The sequence below is a fragment of the Rana temporaria genome, chromosome 2 (assembly GCF_905171775.1).
Source record: "Rana temporaria chromosome 2, aRanTem1.1, whole genome shotgun sequence".
NCBI classification, from domain to species: Eukaryota; Metazoa; Chordata; class Amphibia; order Anura; family Ranidae; genus Rana; species Rana temporaria.
Genome location: NC_053490.1, coordinates 332839488 through 332863010, shown reverse-complemented (window position 1 = coordinate 332863010; position 23523 = coordinate 332839488). Strand labels below are relative to the sequence as shown.

At 42.6% G+C, this 23523-nt stretch overlaps 1 protein-coding gene across 1 annotated transcript in view; it reads left to right on the top strand.

The window, feature by feature from the left end:
• The window catches only part of RAP1A (RAP1A, member of RAS oncogene family), a 65740-nt gene that overhangs the window by 24193 nt on the left and 18024 nt on the right, over nucleotides 1-23523 (top strand). Inside the window, exons 2-4 of the mRNA XM_040337496.1 lie at nucleotides 3831-3898; nucleotides 13601-13688; nucleotides 16363-16431. Coding sequence (XP_040193430.1) covers nucleotides 13632-13688; nucleotides 16363-16431 — 126 coding nt within the window. The 5' untranslated portion in view covers nucleotides 3831-3898; nucleotides 13601-13631. The remainder of the gene's footprint in view (nucleotides 1-3830; nucleotides 3899-13600; nucleotides 13689-16362; nucleotides 16432-23523) is intronic.

The window sequence follows — 23523 nt, the reverse complement described above, 5'->3', positions numbered from 1 at the left end:
GGTGCTCAGAAAGCTCTTTTGACATACGCAGTTCGGTAGCAGTGCTAGAATTTCTGCAGTCTGGGGCAGACAAAGGTTTAGCTCTTAGCGCGTTGAAAGGACGGGTATCGGCTTTGAGCGTTTTCCTGGAAAAGCAGCTAGCGATGGATCCATGGATGATACATTTTTTTAAAGCCTTAAGCAGACAGAGGCCAGTTTGAATCTCCCCTTTTCCGGTGTGGGATCTTTCTTTAGTTTTACAGGCCCTTACAGGGGAACCTTTTGAGCTGTTGCTGTCCTGCACATTAAAATTGATCACCCTCAAAACTGTTTTTAGTGGCGATTACTACGGCAAGGCGAGTAATTGAACTCCCTTTTTTCAGGGCTTTCCGGATCGTTTGTTTTTTTAAGACAGATCCAGCCTTTTAGCCAAAAGTGGCCTTGAGGTTTCACAGAGGCCAAGAAATTATTTTACCTACTTTTCATTCAAACCCTGTGAGGGAACAGGAACGTACTTTTCATAATTTGGAAGTTAGGAGGTGCGTCCTTCAATATTTAGAGTACTAGACAATTTTGAAAGTCTGACTCCCTTTTTATTTTATTTTCGAGGGCTAGGAAGGGGTGCAGAGCCTCCAGACGTACTATAGCCAGATGGTTAAAGTCGACTATTGTTCAAGCTTATGTTATAGGGGGGTTGGATCCCCCGTATGGTATTGGGGCACATTCCACCAGGGCAGTGGCAACTTCTCAGGCAGAGTGGGCTGGTGCTTCTCCAGAGCAGATTTGTAGGGCTGCAACGTGGTCCAGTTCTAACACGTTTGTGAAGCACTACAGATTGGACTTGCTGTCAGCCAAAGACCAGGCCTTTGGTTGTAAAGTACTGCAGGCAGTAGTCCCACCCTAAGGTAAGGTGCTCTCTTATCCTCTCTATGGAGGCTGTCCTGAAAGACGAACTAGGGAAAAACTGAGTTACTTACTGGTAACGTCCTTTTCCAGAAGTCTTTCAGGACAGCACCGGTACTCACCCAGGTTATCAGATATCTGCGAACTCATCAAATGAGAACATCTGGTAAGATAAAAGTGTTGTATGACGTATTTCTTGTGTCTCCCCAGTTGGCCGGAGGTACTCTTGAAGAACTGAGGGGCCGGTGGGAGGATGAGGCTTAAATATTGCAATGGAAGGTGGTGTTTCCGGAGAGGGGAGGAGCCGGGATCTCTCTAAGGTGGCTGTCCTGAAAGACTCCTGGAAAAGGACGTTACCGGTAAGTAACTCCTGTCAGTGTTAAATGGGTTATCCCAACCCTCTACTACTTTTGCTGGACAGCTTGGTCTGTTAAAGGAAGTTTGAAAAGTAAGACTTACTGACTGGATCACTAGGTGAAATAAAGGGGAAAAAAAGCTTAGAAAAAAAGAAAATGAATGCAGCCAAAAATTGCTAAGCTGAGATCTAAAAATGTTTGTTTTTGGATTTAATACAACTTGCGTTTTGTACATATAAGTTGAACCTTCACCCTAAAGGTTGTTGTGCCACTTCAGTGTCTGCCCTCCCTCTCTTACAAATTAGTAAGAGACGTTTTCCCAGCCATTGTGCACATTGCTGGCATAAAAGGCAAACACCTCTGTAATTGTGTGTGCAAAATTACCTGTGTGTGTGCCGACGAGCCTTGCCAGAATCCAAACGCTGAGCAGAGCCTATGACCACATCTGCACAAGCGCTATAATGGTGGTGCCTGAGGGGGGAAACGGAGGCACCAAAGAAGGCAGACTGAAGCGCCGTTTTAAGCAGTGTCATTTTAAAGGGCGTAGTTTGTAAAAAAAAAAAACTGCGCCTAAATGTATGTAAGCACGTGGAAAAGTATACCCATTGGAAATTAAATTGTTATCTTTATTAAAACCATGCCTACACATAAATATATACTGTATTTGCACACTTGTACAAATGCCAAAATGCATATGGTGTATTTATTTTCATAATCAAAATGATTAAGAATGCAAATCAATGGAAAAAGTAAAAAGTACTCTCCCTACATTTACCAACAATTCAAACTTTATATGCGCAAAAGTATTTAGGGTGGGGTGTCCTCATTGCTATTGATGTGTCGGTGTCATCATGCTAAGATCAAAAGTGCTCACAAAGGCCCTCAGAAATAAGTAATGGGTGCCTGTGAGTCTGTCAATGGAAAATAATCTAAAAGAGTAGATTTTAAATGACTGTTAATTTATCTGTGACTGGCTGGCTTTTTCAAAAATGTCAGTGTGTGATCTGCAGGTAACTCTTGCGACAGCTGGTGTCAAAGTGCATGCTTCCACAATCAGGATGATCGCGTCAGTTTAACCTGCATGGGATGGGCGCTTAAGAAGCTTTTCCTACCTATAAAGAACATGAGACTAAGACCCCTTTCACACTGGGCGTTTTTTCAGGCGCTTTTGGACTAAAAATGTCTGCTGACATCCGATCAGCCCCGATCCTCTCCACTAAAGTGTGACGGATGCAAACCATATTTGTATCCGACTGGCAGATCGGATGAAAACGAAACAGACGGTTCGTTTTCATCCGATCCTCCCCCCCCATAGAAGAGATCTAACTGGTCCGTCTCTGCACAGATAGACTAGTCATCCGCCTGCTCAGCAGGGATCAACGGAGCGATCACCACTGAGCAAGCGGATGTCCAAAAACAGATCCTCCCGAGATCTGCATGCGTGAAAAGGGCCTAAAACATAAAATCGCTTCACCTGATGGTCTTTTATCTCTTCTATGTTCAGTTCAGTCGCCACCTCTCCAGGGTTGCCTACCCTGGTTATATAAGCTTTATGTTGCATGCATCAAGCACTGCGTCTTGCAGTACTTTGCATAGTCCAGTCCGCTAAATTCAGTATGCCATGTTGCACACACTGCGCTACTGTACTTTTTTTTTATATATTTTTTTTATATATATATATATATATATATATATATATATATATATATATATATATATATATATATATATATTTGCCCCCTTAGGTTCCATAGTCTGGACTTGTATCTTCTGTGCGCTTTGTTATACACCCCATATATAACTTATTGCTATACAATACTTTTCTTAGATCACAAACTCTGTCCATGTAATAAACATTCATACCACTAGGAGGGTTGCAAGGAATGTAGAAAGCATCTGTTCAATCAACTGGCACACTTTTGCTAGTAACACTACATTACATCTGATGTGTGATAACAAGAATTAGGCTATTTTTCAGCAGTTGTGTGCTAGTTCTCCGTGGGATTGCTGTTATTCCTCCGCCCCACAACGGAAGCAGTAAGAATAAATATTCTTGCAGCATTGTTCAAATGTTTACAACAAATGTTGGCATGGTAGTGGGGTGCAGGCTTTACAGACTCTTACTTTTAGTACAGTAGCTTAAAAGGTAATCTCAATGGGAATAAAACCTGGATTCTCTCATTGTAACTTGGTCTCTGTAGTGTCTTGCACTTAGAGTGATATCAGGTTTTATTTTTTTTATTTTTGTTCCTTAAAAATAGCATTACAGTAAGAGACTGACTTTTTTTTTTTTTTTTTTGTTCTTCTCTTCTAAATGGCTTGTTTTTAATCAATATTGTTTGCTTCCGGTTTTCCTGTATTACTGTTTGAAAGGTGTCCCTGTTTGTTATGCATAATAAAATTGAAATCCTTGGGTATAATTTTATTGGTCCACATTTAAAACAACAACTTGTTAACCTTGTAGTAGCTAGTCTGTCTAATGTCCTGCAGATTTATATCAAGTGTGGCTTGTTTCAGAAGTAAATTAATAAATCGGCTATATTTTATTTGCTTATTAAGCTTAATTGATTATATATTTTTATTTTTTTGCAGGTCTGATATAATCTTTACATCGTTATTCTGATATTGGGTGAACACTGTTTACATGCTGAGGATAGCAGGTATGTGTTGTGTACAGAATTAGACAGCCTTCTCCTATAGCTGGCAGTTTAACTGGATTTTCTTTTTTTCCTGTTTCCTACCCAATTACTATGATGTACCTGTACCATAAGACATGGTTGACAAATAAAATTGAAATCAAAGGCCTCATTCTTATGCGTGCACCAATCCGTACACCTGTACAAAGAGCCTTCTTCATCTGCAAGGGATTTACAGGTGTTTAGGGCAGGCTGTTTAAATCAGTGACAGGTGACCTGCTGCATTTACCTGCACCGTTCTCCAAGCTTATCATGGACACCACATTCATACTGGTCTAAAGCATGGATCAGCTCTACTTTTTTTGTGTGCATTTTATAACATTTCTTATTTTTTCTTAATGTTAACAAAAAAATTACAGCAAAAAACTCTCCCATGCCTCTTACTAAATAACTTGGACTGTCTACTTTCCAAAAAGGGGCCCCAAGAATTTAGGCAGTCAGTACACCAGGATTGATCAACTTTCAAATATACTGTAGATCCCATGGTTTGTAAACTGTAACTTATCCCACAGACAATATAATAATATGCACTGATTGGTTATTTTTTTACCAAAGTAATGTTGCAGAATGTTACTGAAATTTTATGTAGAAAGATTATTTCTTTGCTATTGCTATATTTTTTAACAAAAACGGAAAGAAATATTTTTTAAGTTTTCAGACTTTTTTCATTTTATATAGCAAGAACCCAGTGGTGATTAAATGCCACAAAGTACGCTCTATCTGTCTCAAAAACATGATCGAAATCTCATATGGGTGCAGTGTTGCGTGACCAAATGGAGTTGTGTGACAGTGCTGAAAGCTGAAAATTGGCCTGGACAGGGGGTGAAAGTGTTTAGTATTGAAGTGTAACCACATCCCTCCCTGTGCCAATTCTTCCATTTCTCTCCTACATGTAAAAAATCATTTTTTTTTTGCTACAAAATTATTCAGAACGCCCAAACTTGGATATGATTTTAACGAATAAGATAGCAGTCGTTGCAATTTGTACAATGATCTTTGCACTGCAATTTTTCGGGAATTTTGATGCAAAAAAAAAAAAAATAACCCAGTTTTGATAAGGTATAAAAGATACCTAACGGGTCCTGCTTTAAAATTGCGTTGAGTTGAACAGCCCCGCCCAGGGGACCGTCCCTCCAGACATGACCCTCCTCACTGCAGCATGCCTAGCAAGGAGAAGGACGTATCTGTCGGCTGAGAGACTAGCTGGATAATATAGATCCTTGTAGTCTACTCAGTTCGACCAGCAAGCGTGGGCACACCTTTGCAAAGAGGCTGGGTCTGCCACGCCATACCCCATGACTCCTGGGGTGGCCGGTGAGCTTTGCTCCGAGGTCCACATATGACTGGGCTGTGGTGTTGTCTCACTCACAGTGGACCGGGCCGACAGCTACCTCCATTGCGGTTGTAGTAATGTCAGGAATGCGTCGGCAAGTACAGTCCCTCCCGCTTCGGTGGGTTGCTACGGCTGGGCATTCCTGGGGTTCGGGGGTCCTCTTCTCCTCCCTTCCCTGCTCCTTTTTCCTTGCTGCATTGCTGCTGTCAGGGGGAAGGGGGCCTTCCTGAGGGGACTGTGTTATCTGGCCTGTGTTTTTTTTTCTTTTTTGTATGGGGCTTTCCTGTGAGGGGTTTTTCACTTTTAAAAAGCCCTAGGAGGCTTTTCCTGTTTAAACGCAGCATTTTGCCGCCATTTGGCACACAGGTCCCTGCAGATGCCGCAAAGTTACCTCACGGTTCTTTTCCTCTCACACGCTGTGTGCTGAGAGCGGACGGCAGCGCTGGGCAGTCTCCTCCTGAGGTGAGTCCCCTGGGTACCCCTGATCGGTGCAGCAAGTGGGTGAGAGGCCCTGAATAGAGCTCTAGGAGCTTTTGTTTATTTGTAAGGACAGGTGTGCATATTATACATACACACTATGTAAATATTATTAATATTTGGAGTCCGTATCTGGGTCCTTCCCCAACATGCTGGTGGTGGCAGCAGGTGTTTTCACCTGGGATTCCCACAGAGGTTTTATTCTTAGTCCTGGACACGTTTGTGCCAGGGTGGGGGTGGACTGCGGACGGGCGGTAAAAGAGTGCCCTCTTCTCCTGTTTTCCCCTGGGGAATGCTCTGTAATGGAGCCATGGACCAGGTACCTGGGTAGGAAAAAAAGCAGGATAAGGCATTTATGGGTGCGCTTCTCACTGCTGCAAGGGACTCTCTTAAGCTGGATAGTGCAGCTGGGTTTCGGCCGAGGGCTCAGTCTTTTTTGGATTACACAAATTAGACCGCTCTGTGTAGGTTTTTTCCTTCTGTGCCCTTCTTTGATAATTTCTAAGAGGCGGAATGAGAACAGCCGCTGAGGGCTTTTGTAGTCCCTTTTGAGGAGAGCCTTTTCAAAAGGTGGGCTTCTTCTCCGGTGGTGGACCCTCTTGGAGTAGTCCTGACCCATAGTGCTGTATACAACTCACGGAGTGAGCATTTTGCACCAGACAGTGGAGGAGCACCGACTCTCTACCAAAGTTATTAGGCTAGCGGACCAGCTGGTCCAGGGCCTCATATAGGTCTGTGATGCTTCATTGAATGCAGCGCCCTTGTTATCCAGGGCTTCTGTTTCAGAATGGTTTTATGCACACGGTGGTGTAGTGGTTAACTCCATTACTTGGCAGCGAGAGAGTCATTGGTTCTAATCCGGACACTGACGCCAATCTGCCTGGAGCTTGCATTGTTGCTCCCTGTTTCTGCGTGGGTTCCTCCAGGTACTCCGGTTTCCTCCAAAGGCATGTGTGCATACACCTACATAATATACATACACACTATGCGTGTGTATTATTTAGGGGCAACCCTCCCAGGCCATCAAAAGCCCCGCTGGGGGACTAATCCGTCCCTGGGTGCGTAAGCCGATCACGCCGGCACCCAAATCCTGCCACTGTATGTAACCTTCCCTCCCTGTCTCTAGGGGGGAGGGGCGACTTGCAGGTTCACAATTCGGTGAAACCTCCCTGCTCTTCGACCAGTGGGTCTGCAAGGTGGTCTCTTCGGAGTACTAGATAGGGTTTCCTCCTATCCACACACAAAATTTCTTTCCTCGTGTCTTCCTCTCCCAGCCCGTCTGTCTGCCTTGGGCAGTGTGGGACTTGCTAAGCTGCGGGGTAATTTTACCTTTCCTGCAGGACGAGAAGTTTGGGGTTTTCTTTGGGCCTCAGGCGGGTAGTTCCGCATGGAATACATTCGTTTGGTGGTAGCTGCGCTCCATCCGGGGGACGTCCTGGCGTCCTCGGAAATCAGGGACGCATACATTCATGTCCTGTTTTGCGCATGTCAGTGTTTTTTTTTTCTTTCTGTGCTTCGTCGTGAGAGAGGGTCTCTGTCAGCCTGTGGCCCTCCCTGTTTATCTGGCGTTGGCACCATGGGTTTTCAGCTGGGAGCTCGCACTTATCCTAACTTTGTTGGGACAGCGAGGCTTTGCCTCATTGGCTACTTGAACGACTTTCTTCTGAGAGCAGCTTCTGTCTAAGACCTAGTGGATGTGTTCTTCCCATTCAGACCCTCCGAAGATTTGGGTGGGTGTTAAACATTTAGGCCAGAAGGTGTAGCTCAGTGGCAGCAAGCCTGCCCTTCATGTGTGCAACCCAGGGTTCAAATCCTGGGCATGCTAGGTTCCGACTCAGTGTTGGAGTATCTAGGGTTGATCCGGACTCCTCGTGGCAAAGGTCCTTCTTCTCCTGGAGAAATTGCAGACTCTTCAGTCTGCTGTTAAGGTATTGGCATCACGCAATCGGTCTTCTCTCCGGGCGCCTGCTGGTCTGGGGCCTGTGGGTAGCCTCCTTCGAGGCGGTACTGTATGCCCAGTTCCACACTCAGGTTTTCCAGGGGAAATACTGTCCAGGTGGTTAAAAATCTCTTGTCTCTGAAATCATCAGATTCCGGTGCGCCACCTAGTCAGTCTCTCTGAGTTGCTGACGGAGATCCCCGACTCTTCGGTCCGGGAAGTTTCTTCTTCCAGTGGTCGGTATTTATGACGGATGCCAGCCTCACGGGTTGTGAACCTGGGGGGTCATGTCGGCCCTGAGTCGCTGGACTTGCGTGGACCTACGGCCACACCTCCCTGAATGTGCCCGCTCTCGTCTGGTCTCGGTAGCTACCCAGGGTCGGGCCTGGCTAGTGCCTGGGTGGGAGACTGCCTGGGAATACCAGGTGCTGTCTACCATTCATTGTCCTTTAGGCGATCAGGCTATGCTTCTCCTCGTGGTCGAGGAGGTTGCAAGGTCGCCCGATCTGGTTTCAGCTTCGGTCTACCATCAGGTGTACTACTGGAGTCGCCAGATGCTGGACCAGGGCGACTGGTCTTTGTGCTTGGGGTGTTTCGGCTCCCTTGCAAGAGGTTAGCCTCACAGGGCATGGATCTCCTGGCCGCTCGTCTCCACCGCAAGGGTGTCGAAGTTAGTGGCCAGGTCTAGTGATCTGGTACAGACGTGTAAGTCGCGCTGGTGGCCCTGTGGGGTCTGCATCGGCGACTTTTTGCCGTTCCTCCATTGTAGTTGCTTCCTCAGCTGCTCCACAGAGTGGAGGCTGAGGAGATCCCAATGATTCTAATCGCTCCAGATTACCCTCGGCGTCCTTGGTACGCTGATATCGGGCGCCTGGTAGCGGAGGTACCCTGGCGGTTGCCAGGGCGGGAGTTCCCTCTGTTTTGAGGTCCCATACTTCCTCCTGTTGTACAGTCACTGACTTGCTCAACATGGCTATTGGAAGCCAGACTTTAAGTGACCGGGGTCTGTCTGACTCGGTCATCTCAACAATGCTAAGGGCACTGTGGTCTCTTTCCGGAGGATCTATCGTCGCACCTGGCAGGCCTACATCTCTTGGTGCGAAGGGATGGAGTGACGTCCACGGACGTACTCGGTGTCCTGGTTCCTGCTGTTTTTACAGTTTGGAGTGGATCTAAAAATTGCTTAAAGCACCGTTTGGGGGCAGATTTCAGCCTTGGCTGTGTTCTTTCAGTGGCCCTTTTGCGGTCTGTTCACTGGTGGGTCCCTTTTTGTGTGCAGGGGGTTTGTCATATACTTTCCCTTTTGGCCCATCTCTTCCCCCATGAGTTTTGACTCTGGTGCTCTCGGTTCTTCAAGGAACCTTCCTTTTGTAAACCATCAGAGAGATTTTCTCTTGACACTATCTCAGAAGGGGGCCCATTTAGTGGCCTTTACCTCTGTTAGAGTGGTTTCTGAGTTGGCGGTCTTGACCTTCCCTTCTTCCGAAGGTGGTTTCGGCATTTCGCCGGAATAAGTAAGGAGTTCTGACTGTCTTTTGTGTCGGTGTCTGGTCCACGAAAGGGCCTGGCTGTCTCGTCGACCACCATTTCTTGGTGGATCAGGCAGGCTGTCATACAGGCCTATGCTCTTAAAGGGCGGGCCACCCTTTCCGGTCATGGCACTTTCGACCAGGGCAATTGGTGCTTCAATGCTGTGTGTGTTTTTGTTTTTTTTCCCTCAAATTTTTTGGCAAACCAATTCTTTGGTTTACATTCAGCTGTCGAAGGGAAACCCACAAACAACTGATCATTGGTTGTTAAAGTGTAAGTTTGCCTTTACAGAAAAATCTGTAAGGTGAACTTACACAGGTCCCCCTCCCGCCCCTAGCTCCCTCGGTCCCGCTGACCTGGACTGCGGCAATCTCCGATATATCAGCGTCAGGAGTTCGGAGCTTAGAAATCCTCTCTGCATCCACATGTCTTCTCCATAGCTGACAGGATGGGGTATGCGGATGCTGATTGGTCGGCGCTGCCCATGTGACGGTGCTGACCAATTAGAATGCTCCAAAACGTCCCTCCTGAAGAGGGAAGTTTTGGACATTCAGCTCAGGGGATTTCTAAGCCCTGGACTCCTGGCGCCGATAATACTGGGGCTTAGAACCGGAGTTTACCACCTTCCCTTCTATTCCTTAGTTTCTCTGCATTGCTTTCCACAACATTGAGGATTCAAGGAGTGGGGTAGGATTACAGGGAAGGTGCCCAGTGGGAGCGTCTTCGAAAGCTTGCCAGTGTCCAGTCACCTAAAGGTACAACTTAATAACCCCAGGCACTTTAAGGATGTAAGCAGTCGAATTGCCCCATCTACTTGTGTCCGACTGTGAGTATTTAACTAGTCCTAGCTGTGAGAAGCTGCATTTCCGTACTTTTCTCCCCAGCTGACTGGCTTTAGGTCCATGTTCATATCACGTTTTCTTACAATAGTCAGAGAGACCTCCATGTCTTTGACCATATGTATTTAATAGTAATATTTATGTAGACTGAAGGAAAGACTCTGTATTTGTAAGCCAGTAAACAAATCTAAGCTTTGTATAATTATTCTTTTTCACTTTTCTCCTTAATACTGTAATGAATAAATCGCTTTGCTGGGAGGAAAAAATCCTATGTAGGAGTACAAAGGCATGAAAAATATGCTTTTCTAACAGTAGCCACTTGTTCTCATAGATTATGAAGAGAAGCGTTTTGAAAGAGTTAATTTATTGTAGTTGACTGTGAGACACAAAGTATACTTAAAGTACAATTAAAAGGCTCTGAATGACGGTATAAACGAGTACCAAATACAGTTACTACTGATGCACAAGCCTCCTAAAACAAAAATGACCCTTCCCCTTCCATGAATGAACCAAATGCAGTGTGCAGGACTAGGTGTAGCCAGATGCTGATTGAGAAACTATGGGAAAATCAGCTGATGGGCTTTGTACACATGAAAGAAAAAATGTGATAAGCGCTACACACTGTAGCAAAATCTACTAAGGTAAGTTTCCACAACAACCATCAACCACGAAATCAGTGATGGCTAGTGGTAAATGATATACATAACAGTGACAAATAAATAACTAGTGAAAATACATATATAAAACGGTGAATCCTAATCGCAAAAGTGGTTTGTACACATGCTGCAGCTGCAATGTTTCGCTCATAGCACGACCAAACCAAGCAGTACCTCTGCCAAATGCGACCTTTTTTTTAATGAATGGTGTTGTATTGCAACAGCGAGTCTATTTTTATGTTTTCAGTTGCAATGCAGTTATCCCATTCAGTCAGCCTCGTCTGCATTGTGTTCTGAAAGGTCAATCCACTGTGGATGTTTCTTCAGAGACCAACACAGGTGTAAACAAGACCTTACAGGTTTAGGTGCAGTTTACAATAAGCATTTCTTCTGTAGAGATGGTGTTGCATGCATGGCACACTTGTTTGTATTAATGAACGCAACTGCGCAGAAAATGCAGGCACCGCCTCATCCATTGCAGAACATACACAAATCACGTAAAAACATTCTAAAAATGTCCCTGCAGTGCAAGAAAAGCTGATTGCATGGTAAAGATGCAGGATGCATAGGTTTATGTTCAGAAGTGTGCATGGACCCTAGCAACCAGTGGGTATCTCTAGCACCTTAAAATGTTTGCCAAATGATTGATTTTATTGGTGTTCTGTTCTATTCCGAAAATCAATGGGCACAGAATCTACATGACATGGTTAAATGAGTAAAGAAAACAGAATAAACATGCGCATGAAGGTGTTTATTGCTGGCTGTGTAATTCTCCTTATTTGTCAGGGAGAAATGGCAGAGAGAGAAGTATCTGAAGTTACAGAAGGAGTAGACAGATGACCATAAAAAGGCATAATTCTGCAGAACAGGGACATAGATTAATTGCTTGGAACAGCATCACAACTTGGCACAGAAACCCATGTGTCCTCCCAGCAATCCTCAAAAGATAGATATAGATAACTAAGTGTGTGCGTATAATAGAAATATATTTTATATATATCGAGAGAGAGATTTTAACAATTTTCATTTTTCAATTTTTTAAATTTGAAATGTACTTTGTGTACTCAGTGTAAAATTACTGTTTTAAGAAGTTGACGGGTCTAATAAACTTGCATATATCCTCATTTCCAGGCCCTATGCCCTTAAAGTGGATGTAAACCCACTCTTATTCTTTCTAAACTACTGCCATAGTGCTGATCTATAAGGATATAGATGCCTCCTGCATGTATCCTTACCTGTCAAATGTTTCCCCTCTGTCTGTTATAAGAACTGAAAAACTGAAGATTCTGTGAGTGGATCGGTTGTCTGGAGCTCTGTGGGTGGAGCTCTGTGGGTTGACTCCCCTTGTCAACATGCATTTTTCCCCTGTGTATTCCTTACACTAAATTCTGCTATGATCACTAACATCCAGTCAAAATCCAGAAAAGTAACCACATGACTTCAGGCAAGGAGTGGGGGTGGGAATTAAAAAATAATGCCTGTCTCAGGCTAGTGCATGAGATATGTAAATAACCTGTCACTCACAGCAAGGGGGAAGAACAGACTAAGGTTTTTCTCTGTAAGTTCGTTTTATTTCACTGTACAATAAGAGGATTGCTCAGACCTGGAGTAACTCTGTGTGGCAAGACTGGGCATAGATGATAGGAAATCTTCTACTGTACATTGTGACAAAAATAAAAATGTTGTCGGAATTACATCCACTTTAAGGAATTGGTTTCTGCCTTTCCTTTCAGAGCCAGGCTGTTGGTGTCTCTTGGGCTTTTTACCCTCAAGTATACGTATTCTAGATTTGCAAGGCCGCCGCCTGGTTCTCTGTTCACAGGTGGACTTAAATGGCTCACCTTGGAGCAGGACTTGACATATTTTCTTTGCATCTAGAAGGCAGCTAGAAAAGTTAGGGGCCTGTTGTGTTTTTTTTTTTCTAGCAAAGCTTTTATTTCAACGACAAAACCTATTCTCTTGTGTGGGCTGACAAAAGCCCAGGCACCAGGACTCAATTTCTAGTTGCCATGGCGACCTGGCACATGGGATTTGTTGAGCACTATCTTGGAGTTCAGGCATACCCCACTTTTAAGTACACAATGGGACCAGAGCATGCATGTGAAATGAAAATGTACTTAACGTGAAGCAATACCTTTTTTCACTTAATGCACAAACTGCTTTGCAATAGTATATTTCCTATTGACGCCAATGTTAAAAACCAGGAGCAGTGCCATGTCAAGCTGACCAACATTTGCCACAGATGCCAAGGTGTCCGTACATGGGAGTGTACGTAAAGTGAGGGTACATAGTGCGCTATGCATGTTCTTTACAGGTCACAGGTAAACAAAACAAAATTGGAGCCTCATGGAGTAGGTGGGTTTATATGGGTACCCATATGGGGCGGCCCTAGCAAAAGTTTTTGCCTTAAGATGGCAGCATTTAACCCATAATCTTTAAACTCCAGTCCTGTATTTACCGGTAAATCAAAATTCCCATTTTCATGAAGTACAGGACACAAAAACTGAGCATGGCTGCTAGTGGGAGGGTTTATATGGGGCTGTCTTAACAATGTTTGCCTGTGTCCTCGCTATATCTATTTTTGAAGCGTTTTCAGATTCAGGTGTTCTATGGTCCAGTATACTTTTTACTGTGGATAGGTTACTCATTTGTTATATGTATTTTTTTATATGTGTTTTTTTTATTATTACTATTTTGAATGGAGTGTAGAATAACACCCCAATTTATTTTTAATTTTTTTCTATTTAATAAACACAAAGGTAATAATATGCAGAATCTCTCCTAGGATGCAATAAAAACCCTGAAAAGTTACACTCCTCCTGCATTATTGAATTAAAAAAAAATTGTTTAAATTGCCATGGTAAATTTAATGAAGGTTTTTTTTTTCCTCAGCTTCCTTTAGCATTTGACAAACGATACTATCATGCGCGAGTACAAGCTCGTGGTTCTTGGTTCTGGAGGTGTTGGGAAGTCCGCACTGGTAAGCAATAATTGCATAAATTAAAAAACAAATTATTTGTCTTCACGTTTCTTAAGACTTCATGTACATTTGGACGTGAAGTACGGCTAAAACGTTCCTATCCTGAACGCAGTTCTTCCACTTTCAGGAGAGGGAGGTTGAACCTCCCCTAACTGGGTGAAATAAAAAGCCAGAAGCTCCTAAACTCAAATTTCTAGGAGCTGTAGTGTACGTGAAACCTAACACACTTTGTTTAAGGCTTTTGGTTGAGGCAAATGGTCTAGGCCATTTCTCGTCCCATGCTTCCCTTTACCTGCTCAGTTAGTTTTTCTTGATGTCTATAGGTACCGCCATACACCAATTTTAGTGATTAAATAAACAAACGTCTTTACAAATTTTACCATCTCACTATAACAAGTCATTCCTTTTTTACCTTTGTAGTACATAACTATTGTTTTTCCAAGGTAAAAGAATAGTGTTTTGTAAAACAGTATAAGCCCTGACTGTTAGTATATACAAGCCTTGGGTAGCTTGTGTCGTGGTTAGAATCCCAGTCAGGTTTTTATTGCTGTCTGTGTCCCCACTATGACTTTTTACCCTTACTATTGTTAATCATTATCTCTGGTGCAGAAAGTAATGGGAAATCCATAATGTTTGAGTTGTCAAACTAGGGGAATGAGTGAAAATCTTCCACTGTCGTGAATGGGAAACCCATTCATGACGGGTAAGCTATTGCTTCTACAGTAAGAATCACTGTATAAGCAATAATGGTGAGGGGGGGTAGTACAGTGTCACTATGGTGACAATTTACTACTCTGACAGGATGTAAAAATGTTTTTTACATTTTATTTTGTATATATTTTTTTTTTCTTCACTTTCCAAAGAATTGTGACAGAAAATTACAGCTGCAAGAAACTCGCCATACCTTAAATATGTCAGACTGTCTACTTTCCAAAAGGGTAATTTTGAGAGTAATTAGTCCTGTCCTTTAGGACCTCAAGAAATTAGATGAGACGCCATAACTTTCACACAAACCAATTAATATATGCTTGGGCTAGGTTCACACCTATGCATTTTTTAGGGGACAGCCCCTCCATTTCCTGACCTACAGGCTGCTTGCTTGAAAAAGGGTCTAATATGGATTTTGAGGGAGACTCCATGTCATTTAAAAAATAAATAAAAAATGTTGGCGTGGTGTTCCCCTCAAAATCTATACCAGACCCCAAAAGCCTGGTATGTATTGGGGAGGGGATCCCACACCGTTTTTTGCAGTGCTTGTTTTTACGTTCAGCTGTCTGCAGGCAAGCCCGCTGACAGCTGATGACTCATCGGTTGTTAAGGACGCGGTGGGCGTTTTCCCAGCTTGCTGCTTAACAACCAGCTATACACTGTTTATTAAAGAGATTTTTTTTTTAAACGTATCAAAAATGCATATTCGCACCGCAAAATGCGCCTGAAAACCACATCAACCGTGTAGATGCGAGCCTAGCCTTATTGGGGATTTTTATTTTATTTTTTCCCCCAAAGAATACATTTTGGGCTACATCTATGAAGAAATTTGACTTTATTGGGGATATTTAAAACTGAGAAGAAAATATTTTCACCTTTTTGTTTTATATAATAAAACCCAGTGGTGATCAAATACCACCAATAGTACAGTAATCTCTATTTGTGTGAAAAATAATGATATAAATTTAATTTTGGTACAGTGCTGCATAGCCGTGCAATTGCCAGTTAAAGTAGCACAGTGCTGTATTGCACAAAATGGCCTCGGTCATGAACGGGGTAAAACCTTCCAGAGCTCAAGTGTTTAATAGGAAAGCAGAGGGACTGTCAGAAACGCAAGGTTTCGCACAAAAGAAGCAATACAAAGAGAACAGGATACGTTTTCATACCAGTACATAGTACAGCAGGCACATATCGGGAATATGAAATGTTCTGTTGGTGTATTTATTTAATTAGACCTATATGCACGACTTTTTTTTTTTTTTTTATTATTATTATTTTGGGTAGAGTAAAGGAGGATTTTTAACCCGTCATTTTTAATACTCAAATGCAATATTTTATATGATCATTCATATTGGTGATAAAACCTAGAACTCGCCTTTGTACTTGTTTACATTGATTTAGTGGTGGCCATGGGTTTCCATTTAGTAGCTTCTGTTCTATAGGTAGATGAACCTGTTTCTAAATATCTAGTTAACTTTCAGAACTTTGGTCCTGTGTATAAATTTGCCTCAAAATCTTACATGACTGCTATAAAATATCCCATGGTTTTCACTTTATTGTTAGATGATAAAAATCCATTGATAAAATCCATTGATAGGTTTATAACTTATCTAGCAGAATAATTTTTCTCTGAATCTGTTTTTTTAAAGGACTTAAAAAATAAAAAATAAATTAAAAGAAATTTGGTAGCTGTTAGTATTGACTTCTGTAAAGGCTAGTTGGTTGCATGGCTGCCTTTCTGGCCCCTTGCTTTCAGTAGTTTGTACAGGTCTGCATACTTCTGTGTTATTAACAGACTGATTTTTATGTCCTGAAGCCAGTGGGTAAGTGTAAAACCCATGCAACTGCCTTTTCAGAAAGAGGTCAACAATGACAGCCCCCCTATATTTTCCTAATAAAAGGTTTACTTTATTATGTGGTATTTTAATTTCATGGATTTATTATTGTTTCTGTGTTTGTCTTCTAGACGGTGCAGTTTGTTCAGGGAATTTTTGTAGAAAAATATGATCCCACTATAGAGGATTCATACAGAAAGGTAAGTTGACAAGACTTATGGTAACTTCAAGTATATCATTTTTGTTTAGTGCTTAACTTTACAAAGGTGGACGAAAACCTTACAGTATACCTTTTCGAAGCCTCTGGTCCTCGCTGCACTTTTTTTATAGGTGATTACTTGTCACTGCCCATGCAGTTGGTGTAACGGTCTGGGGATTTGAATTTCCCACTCTATCCGCTCTTTTTGTAGAGCTTCCAGGATTGATCAGAGCGATTCTAATTGGCCAAAAGGCCACATGCCAGTTCAATAGCAACTGAAAAATCAGCACCTAGTGGCTCCAGCCTCTTACAGACATGGCCCATTCATGGACTACAGGGGTGCTCAACCAGTGACCCAGGATCACATACTGGGATGGCAGGTCGGCAAGCCCAGGTCGTGGGTGGCCGACCAGCCATCAAAGTGAATGGATGTGGCTACAGAGTAAAAAGGAGCCGCATAAGCTGATGCTTCCTCTGTTGCGCTGGCTCCTGTCCCAGACGAAGTGCATTTGGTATCACTCTGTCTAGGACAGGTACCTTTCTAACAGCTTAGTGATGCCAGCAGAAGCTGAAAGACACAAAGTTCAGTTAATTAATCACATAATTTTTCAGTGGGCATATTGGGGTTATATAGACTGCTTCCACACTGATCCGTATGTGTAGTGCACATGCTTCTTCCCTGCTGGTCAGCTGCACTGAGTCATAGACTTCTATTATATCCTGCAAGCTCCATGTGCTTTTTAAAAAGGGCACCTCAACACCCGCAAGATTTAGTTTGTAAAGATCCAACGGGGATTGGCCCCACTGAAAATTATGATCCTGATTGTTTAAAAACCTCATTATGTTATTCAAAAAATATATTTTTTTTTTAATTCTAAACCATTTCATTGTGGCCCGCTACCGATTACCAAATCATTTATTGTGTTACTAAACCCACAACCGTAAAATCGGTCTCAATATGCAGTAAAGCATGCTGCTTATACTCACTGTGGAACCTAAGGGATTAATCCTCTGCAATGTGTAAAAAGGCTGTTTGATCTTGTCTTCTCTGATCCTCCCCTTCCACTGACTCCTAATAATTTCCTCATAACATAGTCTATATGCTCATGCTCAGTTTGGTGTGTATTTCTAGAGATTTTTTTATTTTATTTTTTATTGGGAGGGTGCACAGGGCCAATCAGCACTGTCCAGACAGAGGGTATGGGGTCTTATAGATCAGTCAAACGCCTACAAGCTTTTAACCAGTGCTTGAGGGGACACTGATGGGAGTCCTGTAGCTGCTGACTTTTAATATAAGGACTCTTTCCTGTCCAGGGAGCCCGCAATGTGGCACCCCAAGCTGGCCCGTTCATCGGCTCCGGGTGCAGGCGCCAGCATCTTCACTAAAAGAAACAGAAAGTTAAGCCTTGCACTTTCTGAATGGTCTTGTCGTCTCCTGAGACCTGTGTGTCCCAAAAAGGCAGCCGGGGGAGGGTCTCGATTACAAGAAGGAGCCGGAAGTTTCGCAGATCGCCTGGTTTTAAAAAGGTATTCGCTCCCCTGATAAAGGTGCCAAATGTGGCAGCGGAAGGAGGGAGCAAATAAGTTTGGGTGGAGCTCCGCTTTAAGTGGTCCTCGCTCTTCGAAAAGTTGAGAAGGCATACCTTAAAGTGATTGTGAAGGCTCGCTTTTTTATTTTAAATAACCTGTTGTACGTACCTCCTCTGTGCAGTTGGTTTTGCACAGAACAGCCTGGATCCTCCTCTTCTCGGATCTAGGGCTGCAACTAACGATTATTTTATATATATATATATATATATATATATATATATATATATATATATATATATATATATATATATATATATATATATATATATATATATATATATATATATATATATATATATATATATATACATACATACATACATACATACATACATACATACATACATACATACACACACACACACACACACACACACACACACACACACACACACACACACACACACACACACACACTTTTTTTTTGGGGGGGGGGGGGGGGCAATTTGTTGTTGGGCAGATTACAAAACACAAATTGACGCAAAAACACATTGCATGCTTTTCTGCATTGAAGTATATTGAACAAAAAAAAAAAAAAATGGCACCGTTTTGCGTTAAAGTCCTTGCCCTTTCCAAATACGCAGCAGCTGAAAAAAAATCATGGATGTGAACGTGTCCCATAGGAAAACATGTAACTGAACTGTAGTGTTACTGCAAAAAACAGGAGGGGTGAACCCGGGCCTGAGATGTTTAGTAACATAATGGGGTTAAAAAAAATAAAATAAGTACAAAAAGAGCAAATAATCGCTACTGTAAGGGGTTAATTCTTTTTTACTGTGGGACAGTGAAAGTAATATTTACAGTAGCGATTTGCTTTTTTGTACTATAAAGGGCTAATTTTAGTTTTTTTAACCCCATTATGTTACTGGCCGATTAATCGATTGTGAAAATTTTAATCGATTAATCGACAATTGATTATGAAATTAATCTATTAGTTTCTTCCCTACTCGGATTCCTCTCTGCTGTTCCTAGCCCCTCCCTCCTTTTAAGTGCCCCTCAGCCAGCAGCTTGCTACAGAGGTCACCCAAGCTGAGTCAGAGCTCCGTGTATCTATTCAGACATGAAGCCCTGACCTTTGCCCTGTCCCCTCTCTCCTCTGATTTTCTGACTGACTTTGACTGCCGTGGGAGCCAATAGCGCCTCTGCTCTGTCTCAGCCAATCAAGAGGAGAGTACTGGATGGCTTAGGGGATCATGGACATCATGGCTGGAGAGCGGAGGAGCTCAAGTCTGTAATTAGGGGGTGCTGGGGAGGCTGCAACACACAGAGGGTTTTTTATCTTAATGCATAGAATGCATTAAGATAAAAACCTTCTGCCTTTACAACTCCCTTTAAAGTAATTTGTATTCTAGCAGCTATTGCCACCTAGTGGTTGTATTTTTTTAAATTGCTGATCTCAAAGGCAGTGGGCTTATATAAATTTATATTGTGTTAGAATCTCAGGGGTAGGCAACCATGGCCCTACAATTGTGGTAAAACTACAAATCCCATCATGCCTCTGCCTCTAGGAGATATGCCTGTGATTGATTGGTCTTGCAAATGTCTCATGGGACTTGTAGTTTCAAAAAATAGCTGTGGGGCCGAGGTTGCCTACCCCTGTGTTTAGATAATATATCCTATGTAGTGATTTATTGCATCCTCTTATTTTTTTAGCATGAGTATAGATGTTTGTAAATACAGATCTTTTTTTTCTTTTTTTGCTGCCAGAGAAATGTTTAACTTTTTTTAGTTTACATACATTTTGTAAAAATACACACTTGAATATGTACCAACGACCCCACAACGATATTTCTTGAAGTCCAACTCCAGGATATTAGCAGCCCTTGACCATCATAGTCCAAGGCCATCAGAGCCTGAGGTTGTCCAGCAACTGGAGCTCTTTTCCAAAGCCCTTCTCTACTGTATTGCTAGACTGGGAGGTGTTTTTTCGGACAACTCTCCAGAATGGGTCTCCTCTCTATTCACGTGGCGTTGGTACCCTTTGACTGAACCTCTTGTACATCTTTTTGTATCTCAAGATATTTATAACAAAGAAACCACTGGGGGAAAGAATCCCATTTTGCCCCAGAAAAACCCGAGAAAACTGTACCTGTTTGCTCCAGAAGAAGAATGCATGTTGCCCTTTGGAAAAACCCATGTCCTCTGAGCCCAAGAGTTGTTTGTTTTTATCCCTCACATGCCTCTGTCTTTTCTGGCTGTCGGTTCCACCACAAGACCTGCACTCCAAATTATTCCAAATCTCAGAGTTCCCAGCACTGTAATAGTAATACAAACAATAGTTAGTTATTTTTGATGCAGTATAAGCGTATTCGAAAAATGTCTTTCCATGTTGAGTGCTGTCTGTCTGCTGGCCTATTTCCACAACTTCCTGGATTCCCTGCATGCTTTGCAGCTTCTCCTCCTGCTGTTTTACTTTCAATTGCTATAGATTACATATCCCATGATACCTTGCTGCCTGCAAGTACTGATTCATGTACTGAAACTCCTCTTCTGAGCAATTCGATAGTTCAGAAGGCAGGCTCTGTGAATTTTTTGACACAGCAGTGCTAACAGGGCATAGTCAATATGTGACACAGAATTTAATAAAGTAAACATGTGAGAATCTACACAGAGCAAGTTTGCAAACTTCAAGATAAATCAATTAACAGGAGTAGGCTAGAAATAAGTGAAATACAATGATATGATTTTAGATTTTGACCATAGACATTCTGTTACAGCACCTGACTTGTGACCTGATAAGTGTAAATGTGATGTAATAATTAAGCATCAAGGGCATGCCTAGCTCTGCTTGTTTACCATGTCCATTGTTGTACATCTGGCAACCAAAATTGGTGATTTGCACCAGGATGTGCATTGAGCCCTAGATTGGGATGTTAAAGGAGGGAATAGTAGTAGTGTGACTTTCTCCTTCCTCTGACCCCTTACAAAACCAGCTACCCCCGAGGTAGAGTATCTGATATTGGTGGCTCTATAGAGGCATGAATTCTGTCTGGTTCGGATAGACTATGGTAGCAGAGACTTTTGCCAGGACCTTGACATTGGTAGGTGTTGAAGGGCGGAATCCTTGTCTTGGATTTCCACATTAGTGGCCTTATGCACTGAGCCAGGCAATAACCTGGAGTCAAATGCCTTGTTAAATGTCTGTGACAGTGCAGGAAGGAGAATTTCCTTGTACTGCTTATGATCTTTTATAGGGGAGCCCTCTCCCCCGAAGCTTAGGAAAACTGACAACTGTACTTCAGTGCGTGGCAACGTCAGCGTAGCTTATGAGTTATGAAACCTGTTACAGGGTAATCGGTCAGAGCTGTGGTGGGCAAATGAATCACCAATAGAAGCCGCACGTACAACAAAAGTATCGTGGAGTATGCGATTGAGTATCCTTTACTGGGTCTTGCATCCAGATAAGATTACAAGGGGTGCACAAAACAACCATATTCATAGTGTATCTAGCAGGCAGCAAAGCAATAGGAGAAATCAGTTGACCCGTTGAGTGCTCTTGTCTTATTGACTGGGGCGTGGCATTCTATTTCTGATGGTGCCAGACAAGCCATTCAACTGCCAGTGTATCAAAAAAGTGAGAATTCTCTGCCACCACCCAAAGTTTGCCTGTGTATATCGTGGAATAATGAAGTTGCAGCTGTTGGAGGTGCTTTTTATCTGTTTGAAATCTAGCCCTGCGCTTTGGGGTAGAAATCTGGAAAAGGCATGGCTCTGCTGCCATTAAAGGGGACATTCTTAAGCTCCCTGAAGAATGGTTTCCTTGTCTCTCTAGTTTGAGAAGAATTAGGGTCACAGTGGATTATCTGGTGGTAGGGGGCGGTGGAGGATCATATGGACCCTTTCCACTTCAAACATGAAGAAGTGCTCTTTGTCAAGCTTATTTAATAGCCATCTTTCAGCAATGTCTGAGGTGTTTGTTATCTTTGGCACATTTTGTCCGGGCCAATAGCCTAAGATTGTCTCAGTCTGTTCTCTAAGCCTTCAGATTTAGGGAATGGGCATCTGCTTAATGTAAAGCAATTTTACCTTTTTGGCTTTCAGCTCACTAATAAGGTCTTCTAACGCTGAAGTCCATTCCAGCACTTTTTGGAGGGTCAAGTCCTAGCAAAGAGATGTCTTCCCTGGGCCCATGCACCTGCGTGGTAAGACTGTGTAGGGAAGCATTGCATTGTTGTGCAGCAGACATAATGTCTTTTAATGTGCGTTCAGGACTGTTCTTAGTCGGTAGATCGGGTGTACTTTTGGTGTCCATGTCTTCTCCCAGGTTTTCCTCTTCCAGGTTGGGATTTTTTGTGGCTTGGTTCCCGGATGGTCGTGGAAGCTCCAGAGCACCAGCAGCACCTGGAGTGTGCCTACCATTGAGTTCAAGCCACACAGCGGCTCTTTAGTTGTGTTCCTGGCACGTGGGGTCTGAGGCACCATTGCTATCCTTTCTTCTGCTCTCGGCTGTGCCCACTTGTTTCCAGTTTGTCATTGCCATGGAGGGGTGAAGTGTAAAATGGGCATGAGCCAGGCAGATGGAGGAGTCAGGACTTCCCAGTATTGCACTAGTAGCGGTGCCCTTGGCAGGACAAGCACAGGGTGGTGTGTAGTAACAGACGCACGTGTCCACTTACATACAGATGGCAGCCATGTCCCTTGCATGGTTTTTGTTGATCATTAACGATGGCAGCATAGAAGTCAGTCTCTTTTATAAAACAAGTTGCAGTTTGAGAAACGTCCGTCAAATGAAAATCATTGCGAAGACAATTTTAAACCCTGTGTAGAACGGTGTGTAAGCCCCAAATAAGGAGAAGAAAAGTATAAAGTTTGTCAAGACCAGTTGCTTACTTCATTGCTCGCTTATTCGCGTTATCAATGAAATATGGGTGTTCTCGTTTACTAGTTGAGATTGATTTAAAATGAAAAGGAGCGCGGTCCTAGACAAGATTACAAGTCTGCAGCCACAAATCTAGATTGATGTTAAAAATCATTAAAGGATCACTAAAGAATTTTTTTTTTTTTTTTAGCTAAATAGCTTCCTTTACCTTACTGCAGTACTGGTTTCATGTCCTCATTGTTCGTTTTTGCTTTGAAGTAGCTGTAATTCTGCTCTGATCTCCACACTTCCTGCTTGTCTGGCTCCTTATAACCACAGTACTGGGAGCTTTTCACGGTGGTCTAAGCTGTCATTACTGTGTGTCTAAAACTTAACAGAACCAATCAGATTCATTTTAAAAACAAAACACTGCCTTTTGTTCTGTGTGTCTCTCTAGTTCACAGGAACATGAAACCAGTTTAAAAGTGAAACTAACCTGCAGGCACATTATATGATTGATTTTTATCTATTTGTAATCATTTTTAAAAGGAATCGGTTAACTTTTATGTCTCTATATCCTGTAAACAGTCATTTCAGCAAAAAAATGTTTTCCTTTAGTGACCCTTTAATGTTTACCTGGGGTTGAAATTCAAAGTCTAATATTAATTCCCAAATTGTATTTCAATTGTTTCCAGCCTTCTATAT